This window comes from Bombina bombina, chromosome 11 (genome assembly GCF_027579735.1).
Source record: "Bombina bombina isolate aBomBom1 chromosome 11, aBomBom1.pri, whole genome shotgun sequence".
Lineage (NCBI taxonomy): Eukaryota > Metazoa > Chordata > Amphibia > Anura > Bombinatoridae > Bombina > Bombina bombina.
In genome coordinates, this window is record NC_069509.1 from 25,931,154 (window position 1) to 25,950,815 (window position 19,662).

Here is a 19,662-nt window from a genome sequence, read left to right on the forward strand (position 1 = left end):
AGAAGATGGATGAAGACTGCTGCTGTGATGAAGATAAGAAGATGGATGAAGACTGCTGATGTGATGAAGATAAGAAGATGGATGAAGACTGCTGCTGTGATGAAGATAAGAAGATGGATGAAGACTGCTGCTGTGATGAAGATAAGAAGATGGGGCATCACAGGGATGAAGATGGACCACCACCACCCTGATTTATCTTTGGTGAGTACTATCTTTGGGGTTTAGTGTTAGGTTTTTTTTTTTAGTGGGTTTTTTAAGATTAGGGGTTATTTTTCCTGGGCAGCAAAATAGATAAATGCCCTTTTCAGGGAACTTTTTAGAGTAAGTGGGGTTTTTTTAGATAGATTTTTTTTTTTGGGGGGGGGGTTAATCGTATAGGTTTGTAGTGTTTTTTCTCACACAAATAGCTGACATTTTAAGGCAATGACCTACAAAAGGCCCTTTTAAGTGCTATATCTGTTTAGTGTTTGTGTAGTTTTGTTTATTTTGGGGCTGGTTTTTTTTAGTGGGGTTTTAGAATAGGCATAACTGTTTTTTTTTATTTTTGGTAATTTGTTATTTTTTTTGTTATGGTAGGTTTTTGTTTTTTTTGTACTGCAATTCAACTTGCTTTTGCCTATACTTTAGTATATATTACTTTTCTGTCAGTTAAATAAGTGTATTGTGAACTTTGATTAAACATCACCTGCATACAGCTGGCAAGAAAAATCAGTGAGATCAGCTTCTTTAAAGTGCTTACAGCATTTCAGAAGACTAGTGAGAGAACTTCAGACATACACTGGGAACTACCATGTTTAGCCCAGGGAACACCCTTGTCCCTCCCACTTTCTGAAGCTGTGTTTTATTTTGCAATAGAGAAAATACTAAATGTAAGTTATAAAAGATACACATAAATATACAAAGTATGATCCTAATTTGTTAAAGTAATATAATCCGTATTTATAAAATCACTGCTAGAGCTAATCTAAATGTATTAAAATATAAAATTGTAAGTGCAAACCTTGAATGCAATAGTACTGAAATGACCCAATCAGAAGTGTAAAGTAACATAAATTAAAATGCAGTGTAACTTAGAAATGATATTGCACTGGGTGTGTCTCTCCAGACCTGATCATCTAAACCTCTCCGCTCTGACAAGATCTAATACGTGATTTTTTTTTCTTAAGAGTTGTTTATCTCTCTATGCGGAGTTCTGGATTTGAAGGAGAGACATCTACATTGCAAAATAATGTTTAAAAAAGCCCCAAAGATTTGGCGTGATTTTTCTCCATGCCAACAAATTTTTGATCATCAGTTCCTCCTTCAGATACACAAATGAGAGAGATCTCACAGTGCTTGAAAGTTTTGCCCTTTATCTTTGATCATTCAGTGAGTTCAGGCCTGTACTACAATTTCTCTAAAGCAAGAAAATCTTTGATTATCAGGCCCTAAGTATTTGACTTTGGTATACAGAGATAGTATAAAGAAGCATGTCTGTGTTCAGAACGTGATAAAATAAGGAAGTCTGATTTTCCTATAACCTCATCCTATTTTAGGGCTAGATTATGAGAGGATCGCAATTTTCATATTAAAAGTTGAAAGTAAAAACTTTTTTTGCAAGAGCCTTAACACGACGCGCAAAAAGATATACTCGGAAAATCACGACTATGTTAATATATTCCTCCATAGACTTCAATGGAGCACGAAAAGTGAAAAAAAACCTAATACTCAACAAGTCGCGCAAATTTTCTCAAATTCACTAACTTGAGATGAAATATGAATAATTCACATAACAATGTTCTGCAGATAGCATAACATGTTCTATTTATTAATAAATACATATTTATATATATACTGTATGTAAAAATAAAGAAAATCACCATCGCTAAACCTATGTTGTTTACTTCTAATTCTAAGGTTATAAATTGTTCTAGAATGTCTCTATAGATGTATAGAAAAGAGTCCCTGTTATATAGAGTAAGTGTAGTTGGGATATAAATGTAAGGATATAAGTTTATCTAATCCATATACAATATACAATACCCAATATACAACAAACAAGAAACTCAGATCCACCAAATATAAATAGCGTGCTGCCTAGGTATTGACACAGTGTACCCCTGTCACTGTTGGAGATATTAAAGAAAGAGAACTCAATAGTGGAAAAAGGCGCTCTGCTATAGTCCGTCTTTCTGTTATACAAAATATGAAATAGTGACTAAAAATTAAAATAAATAACAGCTGTTCTTAATAATTTCTTCTGTAGATAACTTCTTAATGCTGTGTGTTGAAGTAAACAATTTCTGCTTACCAGATCAGACCTCAATCGTATGAGGTAAGATGTCAGCTCTGCATGTGTAAAGATGGTTATATCTTTCTTTCTCAGAGTGGTATCCACAGGAATTCTTGATCCACTTCTTATTCCAGAGCCTTTGTATTCAATGGTAACCCTGGACTCCCTGATGTTCTTTCATATGATGGTGAGAATCTTTATCCCCTCGGTGTATGGAGAGCGATTTGGCAGAGGTTCCCAGGTTTATGCAAGGAGGAAAACACACATAGCGTAATACTGTATAATATAAAATAAAATGTATTATGTACAGATGGTATTATGCTTACATTAGAAAACCTCAATCCATGATGAGGTAAGATCTATAGCTTTATCCAATGTAATAATTTATTCCCCGAAGGGACCTTAGGATAGGTAGTCGATAGTGCAGTTATGTGAGTATAGTCTATAACTCGCTTAACTCATATATATATATCTATATAAAGGCTTATATACCTTAATACTGTATAATATGATAACCCTGAAAGTGGATCGTGTGAGGTTAAGAATTGATAGATAACCTCAAATGTGCACTGATTAACACAGTTAAAATCAAGCTATTTAGGCATATAAATAAAAAACAATGTCTATACCGTTTTTGGTAAAAACTCAGCCATAAAAACAAACTGTAGCTTGCTGCCGGTAGAAAAGGAGCCTGTCCGCCCATTGAAATGTCCTTACGCGTTTCGAAGTTGCCACAAACTTCTTTGTCAGAGGAGAGTGGATAGACAGGAATACCGGTTGATTGCATTTAAAAAGGCACTGAAGTGGGCGTGTTTTTTCCTGGTTCATTGCGGCGAGTGACGTGTAGCATCACGCTAGCTACGGAAGCTTATAGAGACAGTTGTGTCTCCTGTTGTTATGGAAACCTTTTCATTCTTAAAATGACGTATACACAGGTGTCATTTTAGAGGCTATGTTGGGCCATAGTGCCCTTCAGATTGAAAACTATGTTTATCATGTGTATTTAATTCAGAGTCGTTCTTTTGTTTTTGCTGTATATGACAATTTCCTAAAGACCAACAGTATTAAGCCTTAAGAAGCTATAATTTGTAGAATTGGACTAATAAGTTATAGCCTTATGTGTGATTAATAGTAGATGACAGAGAACCACACTTATGTATTGATGTAATATATACCTTTGTTATAGTTATATAAAGTGAGCACTAATCTTTAGTTTATAGTTAGATAGGGATTATAAACAATAAAGACAAAAGCAAAAATATACTTTATTATTCTATGTATTTGCTAGTCTAGCTGTTAATATTCCATGTGATGTTTACCTATGGTCCCGGTAAAGAGAGAAGATTTTACCATTAAAATGAAATATTTACCGTGGGGCAAAAAAGTATTTAGTCAGCCACCAATTGTGCAAGTTCTCCCACTTAAAGGGACATTAAACACTTTGAGATTATAATCAAAAATGATAAATTGTATATATAAAACAACTCTGCAATATACTTTCATTATTTATTTTGTCCTCTTTGCCTCTAATTGCATTCTGAAATTGTGAGCTTTTCAGTTCCTGTTAGAAATGGAAGTGCAGAACACTGTTAAATCCAGCACAACCATTGGCTGCACACTCTAGTGACCTTTTTATAACAGTCCCTAATTGGCCACAGCAGAGAAGGTAACACAGGTTACAACATGGCAGCTCCCAGTGTTTTATAGACACTTAGGCCTAGATTTAGAGTTGGGCGGTAGCCGTCAAAACCAGCGTTAGAGGCTCCTAACGCTGGTTTTTAACGCCCTCTGGTATTTAGAGTCAGTCATTAAAGGGTCTAACGCTCACTTTCCAGCCGCGACTTTTCCATACCGCAGATCCCCTTACGTAAATTGCGTATCCTATCTTTTCAATGGGATCTTTCTTACTCCGGTATTTAGAGTCGTGTCTGAAGTGAGCGTTAGAAATCTAACGACAAAACTCCAGCCGCAGAAAAAAAACAGGAGTTAAGAGCTCTTAACTACTGTACTCTAAAGTACACTAACACCCATAAACTACCTATGTACCCCTAAACCGAGGTTCCCCCACATCGCCGCCACTCAAATTTTTTTTTTAACCCCTAATCTGCCGACCGCAAAGCGCCGCCAGCTAAATTATCCCTATGTACCCCTAATCTGCTGCCCCTAACACCGCCGACCCCTGTATTATATTTATTAACCCCTAACCTGCCCCCCACAACGTCGCCGCCAGCTACTTACAATAATTAACCCCTAATCTGCCGACCGCAAAGCGCCGCCACCTACATTATAGCTATGTACCCCTAATCTGCTGCCCCTAACACCGCCGACCCCTATATTATATTTATTAACCCCTAATCTGCCCCCCACAACGTAACCGCCACCTGCCTACACTTATTAACCCCTAATCTGCCGAGCGGACCGCACCGCTACTATAATAAATGTATTAACCCCTAATCCGCCTCACTAACCCTATAATAAATAGTATTAACCCCTAATCTGCCCTCCCTAACATCGCCGACACTTAACTTCAATTATTAACCCCTAATCTGCCGACCGGAGCTCACCGCTATTCTAATAAATGTATTAACCCCTAAAGCTAAGTCTAACCCTAACACTAACACCCCCCTAAGTTAAATATAATTTACATCTAACAAAATTAATTATCTCTTATTAAATAAATTATTCCTATTTAAAGCTAAATACTTACCTGTAAAATAAATCCTAATATAGCTACAATATAAATTATAATTACATTGTAGCTATTTTAGGATTAATATTTATTTTACAGGCAACTTTGTAATTATTTTAACCAGGTACAATAGCTATTAAATAGTTAAGAACTATTTAATAGTTACCTAGTTAAAATAAATACAAAATTACCTGTAAAATAAATCCTAACCTAAGTTACAATTAAACCTAACACTACACTATCATTAAATTAATTAAATAAAATACCTACAATTACCTACAATAAAACCTAACACTACACTATCAATAAATAAATTAAATGCAATTCCTACAAATAACTACAATGAAATAAACTAACTAAAGTACAAAAAATAAAAAAGAACTAAGTTACAAAAAATAAAAAAATATTTACAAACATAAGAAAAATATTACAACAATTTTAAACTAATTACACCTACTCTAAGCCCCCTAATAAAATAACAAAGCCCCCCAAAATAAAAAAATGCCCTACCCAATTCTAAATTACTACATTTCAAAGCTCTTTTACCTTACCAGCCCTGAACAGGGCCCTTTGCGGGGCATGCCCCAAGAAATTCAGCTCTTTTGCCTGTAAAAAAAACATACAATACCCCCCCAACATTACAACCCACCACCCACATACCCCTAATCTAACCCAAACCCCCCTTAAATAAACCTAACACTAAGCCCCTGAAGATCTTCCTACCTTGTCTTCACCCTACCAGGTTCACTGATCTGTCCTGAAGAGCTCCTCCGATGTCCTGATCCAAGCCCAAGCGGGGGGCTGAAGAGGTCCATGATCCGGATATTTAATAAGAGATAATTAATTTTGTTAGATGTAAATTATATTTAACTTAGGGGGGTGTTAGTGTTAGGGTTAGACTTAGCTTTAGGGGTTAATACATTTATTAGAATAGCGGTGAGCTCCGGTCGGCAGATTAGGGGTTAATAATTGAAGTTAGGTGTCGGCGATGTTAGGGAGGGCAGATTAGGGGTTAATACTATTTATTATAGGGTTAGTGAGGCGGATTAGGGGTTAATACATTTATTATAGTAGCGGTGCGGTCCGCTCGGCAGATTAGGGGTTAATAAGTGTAGGCAGGTGGAGGCGACGTTGTGGGGGTCAGATTAGGGGTTAATAAATATAATATAGGGGTCGGCGGTGTTAGGGGCAGCAGATTAGGGGTACATAGGGATAATGTAAGTAGCGTCGGTTTACGGAGCGGCAGATTAGGGGTTAAAAATAATATGCAGGGGTCAGCGATAGCGGGGGCGGCAGATTAGGGGTTAATAAGTGTAAGGGTAGGGGTGTTTAGACTCGGGGTACATGTTAGGGTGTTAGGTGCAGACGTAGGAAGTGTTTCCCCATAGGAAACAATGGGGCTGCGTTAGGAGCTGAACGCAGCTTTTTTGCAGGTGTTTTTTTTCAGCTCAAACAGCCCCATTGTTTCCTATGGGGGAATCGTGCACGAGCACGTTTTTGAGGCTGGCCGCTTGCGTAAGCAACTCTGGTATCGAGAGTTGCAGATGCGTTAAAAATGCTCTACGCTCCTTTTTTGGAGCCTAACGCAGCATTTTTGTGGACTCTCAATACCAGAGTTATTTTTATGGTGCGGACAGAAAAAAGGCAGCGTTAGCTACGCGGGTCGTTACCGACAAAACCCTAAATCTAGCCGCTTATCTTTACACTTATTTTGTCACTTTTTAAACAACTAATGAAACTTTAAAAAATACATCTACATGTTACTCATGGGCTAATCTTTTCTTTGAATGCATCATTCTATCTAGCATGTATTTAGTGTTTAATGTCCCTTTAAGAAGATGAGAGAGGCCTGTAATTTTCATCATAGGCATACCTCAACTATGAGAGACAAAATGTGGAAACAAATCCAGACAATCACATTGTCTGATTTGGAAAGAATTTATTTGCAAATTATGGTGGAAAATAAGTATTTGGTCAATATCAAAAGTTCATCTCAATACTTTGTTATATATCCTTTGTTGGCAATGACAGAGGTCAAACATTTTCTGTAAGTCTTCACAAGGTTGTCACACACTGTTGCTGGTATGTTGGCCCATTCCTGAATGCAGATCTCCTCTAGAGCAGTGATGTTTTGGGGCTGTCGCTGGGCAATACAGACTTTCAACTCCCTCCAAAGGTTTTCTATGGGGTTGAGATCTGGAGATTGGCTAGGCCACACCAGGACCTGAAATGCTTCTTACGAAGCCACTCCTTCGTTGCCCGGGTGGTTTGTTTGGGATCATTGTCATGCTGAAAGACTCAGCCACGTTTCATCTGCAATGCCCTTGCTGATGGAAGGAGGTTTGCACTCAAAATCTCATGATACATGGCCCCATTCATTCTTTCATGTACAAGGATCAGTCGTCCTGTTCCCTTTGCAGAGAAACAGCCCCAATGCATGATGTTGCCACCCCCATGCTTCACAGTAGGTATGGTGTTCTTTGGTTGCAACTCAGCATTCTCTCTCCTCCAAACACGACAAGTTGTGTTTCTACCAAACAGTTCTACTTTGGTTTCATCTGACCATATGACATTCTCCCAATCCACTTCTGGATCATCCAAATGCTCTCTAGGGACAGGTCCTATACTATTTTTTAGGAACTTATCTTGTTGCAGAATTGGCCAGTATTTTTTCAGAATCCTTTTTATTTCTGGTGCTGCTTCATTATAAGTTGTTATCATCCCTACAGTATTGTTGTTGATATTCATACCTTTTTCTTTATTTGAGATTAGTCATTGGTTCTATCCATATTTCTTACTTTATTTAGGGATTTGTCTATTAGTTTCTTAGGATACTTTTTTTGTAGCAATTTTTCTTTTAATATTTGGGATTCCTTATTATAGTCACTTTCTTTTGTACAGTTACGTTTTAACCGTTGGAATTGACCGTATGGTATATTGTGTATCCAAGGCTTGTAGTGACCACTGTCAGCTCTCAGATAGCCGTTACAATCTGTTGTTTTACTATATAATTTTGTACAAATTTGGTTGTTTTCGTGAATCAAAATTAGATCCAAGAATTCAATACTTTCTTTTGAAATCTTTGATTTGGATTTTCATTAATGTATTGTAAGAATTTGGTGGTGGCAGAGTCATCACCATCCTGCCTGGCTTTGTTATGCATGGTCTGCACAGTGTAATGTGCTGAGCTAGGAAACTTGCATTTCGTATTTAAATCGGAACAGCTGCAGCGGCATAGCTACAAGCTAAAATCCAGCAGCTCTGTCTTTCTGATGTTAGCATAGCTTGTACTTCCCCTGCAAAGCTGCACAAGGGCACAGGTTACCACGGCAATCTATTAGCCTTTGGAGATAATGGTGCAAAAAAAAAATCTGACTTCTCACACTCTGCTATGTGAAATATGATCCTGTTTCTATGGGTTAGGGGCGCAATACTTGCCTTGCCCTGGGCGCTGACAACCCACGCTACGCCACTGCACAGGCTTTAGGACTAGTATTTCTATATATGTATACATTTGTATTTATGTGTTTAAATGTGTATATATATCTGTAAATACATATATACACATATAAATACATAAATACATATATACACATATAAATACATATGTACACATATAAATATATAAATACATATGTACACATATAAACACATAAATACATATGTACACATATAAATACATAAATACATATATACACATATAAATACATATGTACACATATAAATATATAAATACATATGTACACATATAAACACATAAATACATATGTACACATATAAATACATAAATACATATATACACATATAAATACATAAATACATATATACACATATAAATACATAAATACATATGCACACATATAAATACATAAATACATATGTACACATATAAATACATAAATACATATATACACATATAAATACATAAATACATATATACACATATAAATACATAAATACATATATACACATATAAATACATAAATACATATGTACACATATAAATACATAAATACATATGTACACATATAAATACATAAATACATATATACACATGTAAATACATAAATACATATGTACACATATAAATACATATGTACACATATAACATAATTTATGCTTACCTGATAAATTCCTTTCTTCTGTAGTGTGATCAGTCCACGGGTCATCATTACTTCTGGGATATTACTCCTCCCCAACAGGAAGTGCAAGAGGATTCACCCAGCAGAGCTGCATATAGCTCCTCCCCTCTACGTCACTCCCAGTCATTCGACCAAGGACCAACGAGAAAGGAAAAGCCAAGGGTGAAGTGGTGACTGGAGTATAAATCAAAAAATATTTACCTGCCTTAAAAACAGGGCGGGCCGTGGACTGATCACACTACAGAAGAAAGGAATTTATCAGGTAAGCATAAATTATGTTTTCTTCTGTTAAGTGTGATCAGTCCACGGGTCATCATTACTTCTGGGATACCAATACCAAAGCAAAAGTACACGGATGACGGGAGGGATAGGCAGGCTCTTTATACAGAAGGAACCACTGCCTGAAGAACCTTTCTCCCAAAAATAGCCTCCGATGAAGCAAAAGTGTCAAATTTGTAAAATTTGGAAAAAGTATGAAGCGAAGACCAAGTTGCAGCCTTGCAAATCTGTTCAACAGAGGCCTCATTCTTGAAGGCCCAAGTGGAAGCCACAGCTCTAGTAGAATGAGCTGTAATTCTTTCAGGAGGCTGCTGTCCAGCAGTCTCATAAGCTAAACGAATTATGCTACGAAGCCAAAAAGAAAGAGAGGTAGCGGAAGCTTTTTGACCTCTCCTCTGCCCAGAGTAAATGACAAACAGAGAAGACGTTTGTCGAAATTCCTTAGTTGCCTGTAAGTAAAATTTTAGAGCACGGACTACATCCAGGTTGTGCAGTAGACGTTCCTTCTTTGAAGAAGGATTTGGGCATAAGGAAGGAACAACAATCTCTTGATTGATATTCCTGTTAGTAACTACCTTAGGTAAGAACCCAGGTTTAGTACGCAGGACTACCTTATCCGAATGAAAAATCAAATAAGGAGAATCACAATGTAAGGCTGATAATTCAGAGACTCTTCGAGCCGAGGAAATAGCCATTAAAAATAGAACTTTCCAAGATAACAACTTTATATCAATGGAATGAAGGGGTTCAAACGGAACGCCCTGTAAAACATTAAGAACAAGGTTTAAACTCCATGGTGGAGCAACAGTTTTAAACACAGGCTTAATTCTGGCCAAAGCCTGACAAAAAGCCTGGACGTCAGGAACTTCTGACCGACGTTTGTGTAACAGAATGGACAGAGCTGAGATCTGTCCCTTTAATGAACTAGCAGATAAACCCTTTTCTAAACCTTCTTGTAGAAAAGACAATATCCTAGGAATCCTAACCTTACTCCAAGAGTAACCTTTGGATTCACACCAATATAGGTATTTACGCCATATCTTATGGTAAATCTTTCTGGTAACAGGTTTCCTAGCCTGTATTAAGGTATCAATAACTGACTCAGAAAATCCACGTCTTGATAAAATCAAGCGTTCAATTTCCAAGCAGTCAGCTTCAGAGAAGTTAGATTTTGATGTTTGAAGGGACCCTGTATCAGAAGGTCCTGTTTCAGAGGTAGAGACCAAGGTGGACAGGATGACATGTCCACCAGGTCTGCATACCAAGTCCTGCGTGGCCACGCAGGTGCTATTAGAATCACTGATGCTCTCTCTTGTTTGATTCTGGCAATCAATCGAGGAAGCAACGGGAAGGGTGGAAACACGTAAGCCATCCTGAAGTCCCAAGGTGCTGTCAGAGCATCTATCAGGACTGCTCCTGGATCCCTGGATCTGGACCCGTAACGAGGAAGCTTGGCGTTCTGTCGAGACGCCATGAGATCTATCTCTGGTTTGTCCCAACGTCAAAGTATTTGGGCAAAGACCTCCGGATGAAGTTCCCACTCCCCCGGATGAAAAGTCTGACGACTTAAGAAATCCGCCTCCCAGTTCTCCACTCCCGGGATGTGGATTGCTGACAGGTGGCAAGAGTGAGACTCTGCCCAGCAAATTATCTTTGATACTTCCATCATAGCTAGGGAGCTTCTTGTCCCTCCCTGATGGTTGATGTAAGCTACAGTCGTGATGTTGTCCGACTGAAACCTGATGAACCCCCGAGTTGTCAACTGGGGCCAAGCCAGGAGGGCATTGAGAACTGCTCTCAATTCCAGAATGTTTATTGGCAGGAGACTCTCCTCCTGACTCCATTGTCCCTGAGCCTTCAGAGAATTCCAGACGGCACCCCAACCTAGAAGGCTGGCGTCTGTTGTTACAATTGTCCAGTCTGGTCTGCTGAATGGCATCCCCCTGGACAGATGTGGCCGAGAAAGCCACCATAGAAGAGAATTTCTGGTCTCTTGATCCAGATTCAGAGAAGGGGATAAGTCTGAGTAATCCCCATTCCACTGACTTAGCATGCACAGTTGCAGTGGTCTGAGGTGTAAGCGTGCAAAGGGTACTATGTCCATTGCCGCTACCATTAAGCCGATTACCTCCATGCATTGAGCCACTGACGGGTGTTGAATGGAATGAAGGGTGCGGCAAGCACTTTGAAGTCTTGTTAGCCTGTCCTCTGTCAGGTAAATCTTCATTTCTACAGAATCTATAAGAGTCCCCAGGAAGGGAACTCTTGTGAGTGGAACGAGTGAACTTTTCTTTTCGTTCACCTTCCATCCATGTGACCTTAGAAATGCCAGCACTAACTCTGTATGAGACTTGGCAGTTTGAAAGCTTGAAGCTTGTATCAGAATGTCGTCTAGGTATGGAGCTACCGAGATTCCCCGCGGTCTTAGTACCGCCAGAAGAGCACCCAGAACCTTTGTGAAGATTCTTGGAGCTGTAGCCAATCCGAATGGAAGAGCCACAAACTGGTAATGCCTGTCTAGGAAGGCAAACCTTAGGTACCGATAATGATCTTTGTGAATCGGTATGTGAAGGTAAGCATCTTTTAAATCTACAGTGGTCATGTATTGACCCTCTTGGATCATAGGTAAAATTGTCCGAATAGTCTCCATCTTGAACGATGGAACTCTTAGGAATTTGTTTAGGATCTTTAAGTCCAGGATTGGTCTGAAAGTTCCCTCTTTTTTGGGAACCACAAACAGATTTGAGTAAAACCCCTGTCCCTGTTCCGATCGTGGAACTGGATGGATTACTCCCATTAACAAGAGCTCTTGTACGCAGCGTAGAAACGCCTCTTTCTTTGTCTGGATTGTTGACAATCTTGACAGATGAAATCTCTCTCTTGGAGGAGAGTATTTGAAGTTCAGAAGGTATCCCTGAGATATTATCTCTAGCGCCCAGGGATCCTGAACATCTCTTGCCCAAGCCTGGGCGAAGAGAGAAAGTCTGCCCCCCACTAGATCCGATCCCGGATCGGGGGCCCTCAATTCATGCTGTTTTAGGGGCAGCAGCAGGTTTCCTAGTCTGCTTGCCCTTGTTCCAGGACTGGTTAGGTTTCCAGCCTTGTCTGTAGCGAGCAACAGCTCCTTCCTGTTTTGGTGCAGAGGAAGTTGATGCTGCTCCTGCTTTGAAATTACGAAAGGAACGAAAATTAGACTGTCTAGTCTTGGCTTTGGCTTTGTCCTGAGGCAGGGCATGGCCTTTACCTCCTGTAATGTCAGCGATAATCTCTTTCAACCCGGGCCCGAATAAGGTCTGCCCTTTGAAAGGTATATTAAGCAATTTAGACTTAGAAGTAACATCAGCTGACCAGGATTTTAGCCACAGCGCCCTGCGTGCCTGAATGGCGAATCCTGAATTTTTCGCCGTAAGTTTAGTAAGATGTACTACGGCCTCCGAAATGAATGAATTAGCTAGTTTAAGGACTCTAAGCCTGTCCGTAATGTCGTCCAGAGTAGCTGAACCAATGTTCTCTTCCAGAGACTCAATCCAGAATGCCGCTGCAGCCGTGATCGGCGCAATGCATGCAAGGGGTTGCAATATAAAACCTTGTTGAACAAACATTTTCTTAAGGTAACCCTCTAACTTTTTATCCATTGGATCTGAAAAAGCACAGCTATCCTCCACCGGGATAGTGGTACGCTTAGCTAAGGTAGAAACTGCTCCCTCCACCTTAGGGACCGTTTGCCATAAGTCCCTTGTGGTGGCGTCTATTGGAAACATTTTTCTAAATATCGGAGGGGGTGAGAACGGCACACCGGGTCTATCCCACTCCTTAGTAACAATTTCAGTAAGTCTCTTAGGTATAGGAAAAACCTCAGTACTCGTCGGTACCGCAAAATATTTATCCAACCTACACATTTTCTCTGGTATTGCAACTGTGTTACAATCATTCAGAGCCGCTAACACCTCCCCTAGTAATACACGGAGGTTTTCCAGCTTAAATTTAAAATTTGAAATATCTGAATCCAGTCTGTTTGGATCAGAACCGTCACCCACAGAATGAAGTTCTCCGTCCTCATGTTCTGCCACCTGTGACGCAGTGTCTGACATGGCCCTAATATTATCAGCGCACTCTGTTCTCACCCCAGAGTGATCACGCTTACCTCTTAGTTCTGGTAATTTAGCCAAAACCTCAGTCATAACAGTAGCCATATCCTGTAATGTGATTTGTAATGGCCGCCCAGATGTACTCGGCGCTACAATATCACGCACCTCCCTCTGAGCGGGAGATGTAGGTACTGACACGTGAGGCGAGTTAGTCGGCATAACTCTCCCCTCGTTGTTTGGTGAAATTTGTTCAATTTGTACAGATTGACTTTTATTTAAAGTAGCATCAATACAGTTAGTACATAAATTTCTATTGGGCTCCACTTTGGCATTGCAACAAATGACACAGGTATCATCCTCTGAATCAGACATGTTTAACACACTAGCAAATAAACTTGCAACTTGGAAATACAATTCAATTAGAATAATATTAAAATGTACTGTGCCTTTAAGAAGCACAGAAGATCTATGACAGTTGAAAATTAATAAATTGAAACAGTTATAGCCTCAATCCTTGTAAACAACACAACTTTAGCAAAGGTTTAATCCCATTAGCAAAGATAACAAATTCTGAAAGCAGGAAACAAATTACAGAATAAACGTTTTTTATCTCAGTCAAACTATAATTCTCACAGCTCTGCTGAGAGAAATTACCTCCCTCAAAATAAGTTTTGAAGACCCCTGAGCTCTGTAGAGATGAACCGGATCATGCAGGGAATACAATGAGTTGCTGACTGAAATATTTGATGCATAGAAAAAGCGCCAAAAAACGGCCCCTCCCCCTCAAACACAGCAGTGAGGGAGAACAGAAACTGTCAGAAAAACAGATTAAGCAACTGCCAAGTGGAAAAATAGTGCCCAAACATTTATTCACACAGTACCTCAGCAAATGAAAACGATTTTACATTCCAGCAAAAACGTTAAACATAATCTCTAGTTATTAAACAGCTTTATGTATTTCTTACAGTGTAATTCTAGTGAAGTACCATTCCCCAGAATACTGAAGTGTAAAGTATACATACATGACATTATATCGGTATGGCAGGATTTTCTCATCAATTCCATTGTCAGAAAATAAAAACTGCTACATACCTCTATGCAGATTCATCTGCCCGCTGTCCCCTGATCTGAAGTTTACCTCACTCCTCAGATGGCCGAGAACAGCAATATGATCTTAACTACTCCGGCTAAAATCATAGCAAAACTCTGGTAGATTCTTCTTCAAACTCTGCCAGAGAGGTAATAACACACTCCGGTGCTATTTTAAAATAACAAACTTTTGATTGAAGATATAAAACTAAGTATAATCACCATAGTCCTCTCACACATCCTATCTAGTCGTTGGGTGCAAGAGAATGACTGGGAGTGACGTAGAGGGGAGGAGCTATATGCAGCTCTGCTGGGTGAATCCTCTTGCACTTCCTGTTGGGGAGGAGTAATATCCCAGAAGTAATGATGACCCGTGGACTGATCACACTTAACAGAAGAAAAATACATAAATACATATATACACATATAAATACATAAATACATATGTATACATATAAATATATATATATATATATATATACATACATATACATATTTAGACAGGTATATGTATGTATCTCTTTGTTAAAGCCCATTACCTGCCTTTTTTTTTTCTAACACCTGAGACCTAATTTCTTTGAGCCCTTATAACATTTAATTTTTTTTAATAATGTTATTATGAGTGTAACTGTACTTTTAAATGTATTTTTAATGTTTTTCGTGCAACTTTTTAGTTGACAATAACAGCTAAGCAGAGCTCCAAAGTCGGGCTAACCTGACGTGCATTAAATTAAATTGCGCTCAAGCAAACTCGTTTACTTTGAACTTGTAATACACATACTACTTCTGATATGCGCAAAGAGATGCAATAAACTCGCTCGAGCAACTCATAATTTAGCCCTTAATTTTAGAATTCAACTGTGGCTAAAGCAGCTGATAGGTCCAGAATTAGTAAGGAGTATTGTTCCTTTGCTTTAGTTGATAACAGGTCGCTTGTCATTTATCTATCATCTGTCTATCTATCAAGTACAAAACTATTTAATTTACAAAAATAAACATAAAGAAGCAAATTTTCATACATTTTATACTCTGCAGCTGGAATAAGAAGTCAACTTTTTCACATTTGAGATTTTCTTCTCTTTTACAGACAAAAAAAGAAAAATTCACAGTTTCAATAGTCACAAATTCATTTGACTGTGATTGGATGGAGAAGCTGCTGAGATCTGCGGAGTTCAATGCACTGGTTGATGATGGGATAACCTATAACTCAAGACATTTAGATGAGACAATCAAAGAAAAAATCTCCACATGTTCCTGTATCATCTTGTACTACACAGGAGATGTGCAAAATGACCCTGAGATCACTGAAGTGGAAAATTTATATCGCACACCTGGTAAATATTGTAAACATACAGCCCATATAGACATCACAACAGAATTTCTAACTGCCAACAAAGGCTTCTCATATAGGCCTAGATTACAAGTGGAGTGCAAAATTACTAGCACTATTGTGCAGTAACACCACTCAAGTTAAACCAATAGCGCTTTTATTTTAGTGCTTTTATTACAAGGGACAGTTGGACTCGAAGGTGCATTAATAAAAAAGAAAAATTGTGGAGTTCTTCACAAACTATAAAATTATATTTTAATTAAAAAAAATAGATAGAAACCGAGCTCTATCTAGTCTATCTCTTTATATCTATCATATATCTATTATCTATCTATCTATTTAATCTATCACCTATCTTTGATTATTATTATTATTGTTATCATTTATTTGTATAGCGCCGCAAAATTTCCATAGTGCTGGGTACAGAGATAGATGTATACAATGACAAGGGCTTGTGATAAGATACAAAAACATAACCGAGTAATCAAATCTACTACAGGAGGTAGCTTGTCATGTAGATTGTAGGGAATAGGTGGGTTTTCAAGTAGCGTCTGAAGCTTTACAAGGTTGGATACAGTCTTATGGAGCAGGGTAGAGAGTTCTAGAGGTCAGAAGCAGCACGTGAAAAGTCTCGGAGGCAGGAGAGGGACATAGAGATAATAGTAGTGGAGAGACGTAGGTCAGAGGTTGATCGCAGAGGACGGGTCAGGGAATATTTGAAGATGAGAGAATAAGGCTGTTGAGTGCTTTTAAGTTAGGGTTAATACTTTAAATAATAGATTAGAGGAAGGAGAGGCGGTGTTTGGGAAGGTCATTTAGAAGTAGATTACAAATGTCAATGCGTGAAAAAATGAGGGAATTAATTAGTATTTTTGTAGTTTCTTGAGTAAGGAATGAACAAATTCTGGAAATGTTGCTTGGGTGTGCACAGCAGGATTTGTTAAACTCGTGTAAATATGGGGTGAATGTGGGTTCTGAGTCAATTGTGACCCCAAGACAGCGGACCTGGAGTGAGGTGATGAGAATAGAGTATCCAACGGTCAGAGAATTGGTGTCAGGTGTCAGGTGTCTCGAAGAGGGGGCAATAAGAAGCAGCTCAGTCTTAGACAGATTTAGTTGCAGGTAGTGTAAGAACTTGCAAAGAAACAGTTGGTAATCTGGTTGAGTAAAGAGGGAGAGATATCAGGAGAGGAAAGATAATTTGTGTATCATCAGCAAATACGTAGTACTGGAACCCAAAGAAAGATAAGTTTTCCAAGAGAGGATGTACAGAGAGAGAAAAGCAAGGGACCTAAGACAGAGCCTTGTGGTGCTCCAGCTGAGAGAGGCAAAGGATCAGAGCATATACTGATAAAGGAAACTGAAAATGAGTGGTTGGAGACATATGAAGCAAACAAACGCCTAGATTACGAGTTCTGCGTTAGGGTTAAAAAGCAGCGTTAAGGGGTTCTAACGCTGCTTTTTAACGCCCGCTGGTATTACGAGTTTGGCAGGTAAAGGTGCACCACTCACTTTTCTTCCGCGACTTTTGGCTACTGCAAATCCCCTTACGCCAATTGCGTATCCTATCTTTTTGATGGGATTTTCCTAACGCAGTATTACAAGTCTTGGAAAAAGTGAGCGGTACAGCCTCTACCTCCAAGACTCCTACCACATTTAAATGTCAGTAGTTAAGAGATTTATGGGCTAACACCAGAACATAAAGCTCTTAACTAAAGTGCTACAAAGTACACTAACACCCATAAACTACCTATGTACCCCTAAACCGAGGCCCCCCCCACATTGCCGCCACTATAATAAAAATGTTTAACCCTAATCTGCCGACTGGACATCGCCGCCACTATAATAAATGTATTAACCCCTAAACCGCCGCACTCCCGCCTCGCAAACACTATAATAAATATTAATAACCCCTAATCTGCCATCCCTAACATCGCCGACACCTACCTACAATTATTAACCCCTAATCTGCCGCCCCCAACGTCGCCGCTACTATATTAAATTTATTAAACACTAAACCTAAGTCTAACCCTAACACTCCCCTAACTTAAATCTATTTTTAATAAATATAAATAAAATTACTAAAAAAAATTAAATAAATTAATCCTATTTAAAACTAAATACTTATAAAATAAACCCTAATATAGCTACAATATAACTAATAGTTACATTATAGCTATTTTAGGGTTTATTTTTATTTTACAGGCAACTTTGTATTTATTTTAACTAGGTACAATAGTTATTAAATAGTTATTAACTATTTAATAACTACCTAGCTAAAATAACTAAAGTACAAAATAACTAAAGTACAAAAAAAAAACACTAAATCACAGAAAAAAAAAATACAGGAATTTTAAACTAATTACACCTAATCTAATCCCCCTAATAAAATAATAAAGCCCCCCAAAATAATAAAATGCCCTACCCTATACAAAATTACAAAAGTAATCAGCTGTTTTACCAGCCCTTAAAAGGGCTTTTTGCGGGGCATTGCCCCAAATTAATCAGCTCTTTTACCTGTAAAAAAAAATACAATACCCCCCCAATATTACAACCCACCACCCACATACCCCTACTCTAAAACCCACCCAAACCCCCCTTAAAAAACCTTACACTAACCCCCTGAAGATCACCCTACCTTGAGCCGTCTTCACCCAGCCGGGCCGAACTCTTCATCTAATCCGGGCAATGTGGTCCTCCATCCAGCCGAAGTCTTCATCCAAGCGGGGCAGAAGAGGTCCTCCATCCAAGCGGCATCTTCTATCTTCAATCAACCGGAGCCATCTTTAATCCAGCCGACGCAGATCTTCAATCAACGTCCTCACAACGAATGACGGTTCCTTTAAATGACGTCATCCAAGATGGCGTCCCTCGAATTCCGATTGGCTGATAGGATTCTATCAGCCAATCAGAATTAAGGTAGGAAAAATCTGATTGGCTGATTCAATCAGCCAATCGGATTGAGCTCGCATTCTATTGGCTGATCGAAACAGCCAATAGAATGCGAGCTCAATCCGATTGGCTGATCGGATCAGTTAATCGGATTGAACTTCAATTCGATTGGCTGATTGAATTTTTCCTACCTTAATTCCAATTGGCTGATAGAATCCTATCAGCCAATCGGAATTCAAGGGACGCCATCTTGGATGACGTCACTTAAAGGAACCGTCATTCATCGTTAGGACTCCGGATGAAGAGGTTGCTCCGCGTCGGCTGGGATGAAGATGGACTCGCTCCGCGCCAGAAGGATGAAGATAGAAGATGGAGCCTGGATGAAGACTTCTGCCGTCTGGAGGACCTCTTCTGCCCCGCTTGGATGAAGACTTCGGCCGGATGGAGGACCTCTTCTGCCCCGCTTGGATGAAGACTTCGGCCGGATGGAGGACTACATCGCCCGGATTGGATGAAGAGTTCGGCCCGGCTGGGTGAAGACGGCTCAAGGTAGGGTAATCTTCATGGGTTAGTGTTAGGTTTTTTTAAGGGGGGTTTGGTGGGTTTTAGAGTAGGGGTATGTGGGTGGTGGGTTGTAATGTTGGGGGGGTATTGTATTTTTTTTTACAGGTAAAAGAGCTGATTACTTTGGGGCAATGCCCCGCAAAAAGCCCTTTTAAGGGCTGGTAAAAGAGCTGATTACTTTTGTAATTTAGTATAGGGTAGGGAAGTTTATTATTTTGGGGTGCTTTTTTATTTTATTAGGGGGATTAGATTAGGTGTAATTAGTTTAAAATTCCTGTCATTTTTTTTTTTTCTGTGATTTAGTTTTTTTTTTTGTA

The 19,662-nt window shown here is 39.0% G+C and overlaps 1 protein-coding gene across 3 annotated transcripts in view; it reads left to right on the forward strand.

The window, feature by feature from the left end:
- The window catches only part of LOC128642428 (uncharacterized), a 146,306-nt gene that overhangs the window by 106,759 nt on the left and 19,885 nt on the right, over positions 1-19,662 (forward strand). For all 3 annotated transcript variants that reach the window (XM_053695192.1, XM_053695191.1, XM_053695193.1), the window contains one exon: positions 15,647-15,893. In XM_053695192.1, coding sequence (XP_053551167.1) covers positions 15,647-15,893 — 247 coding nt within the window. The remainder of the gene's footprint in view (positions 1-15,646; positions 15,894-19,662) is intronic.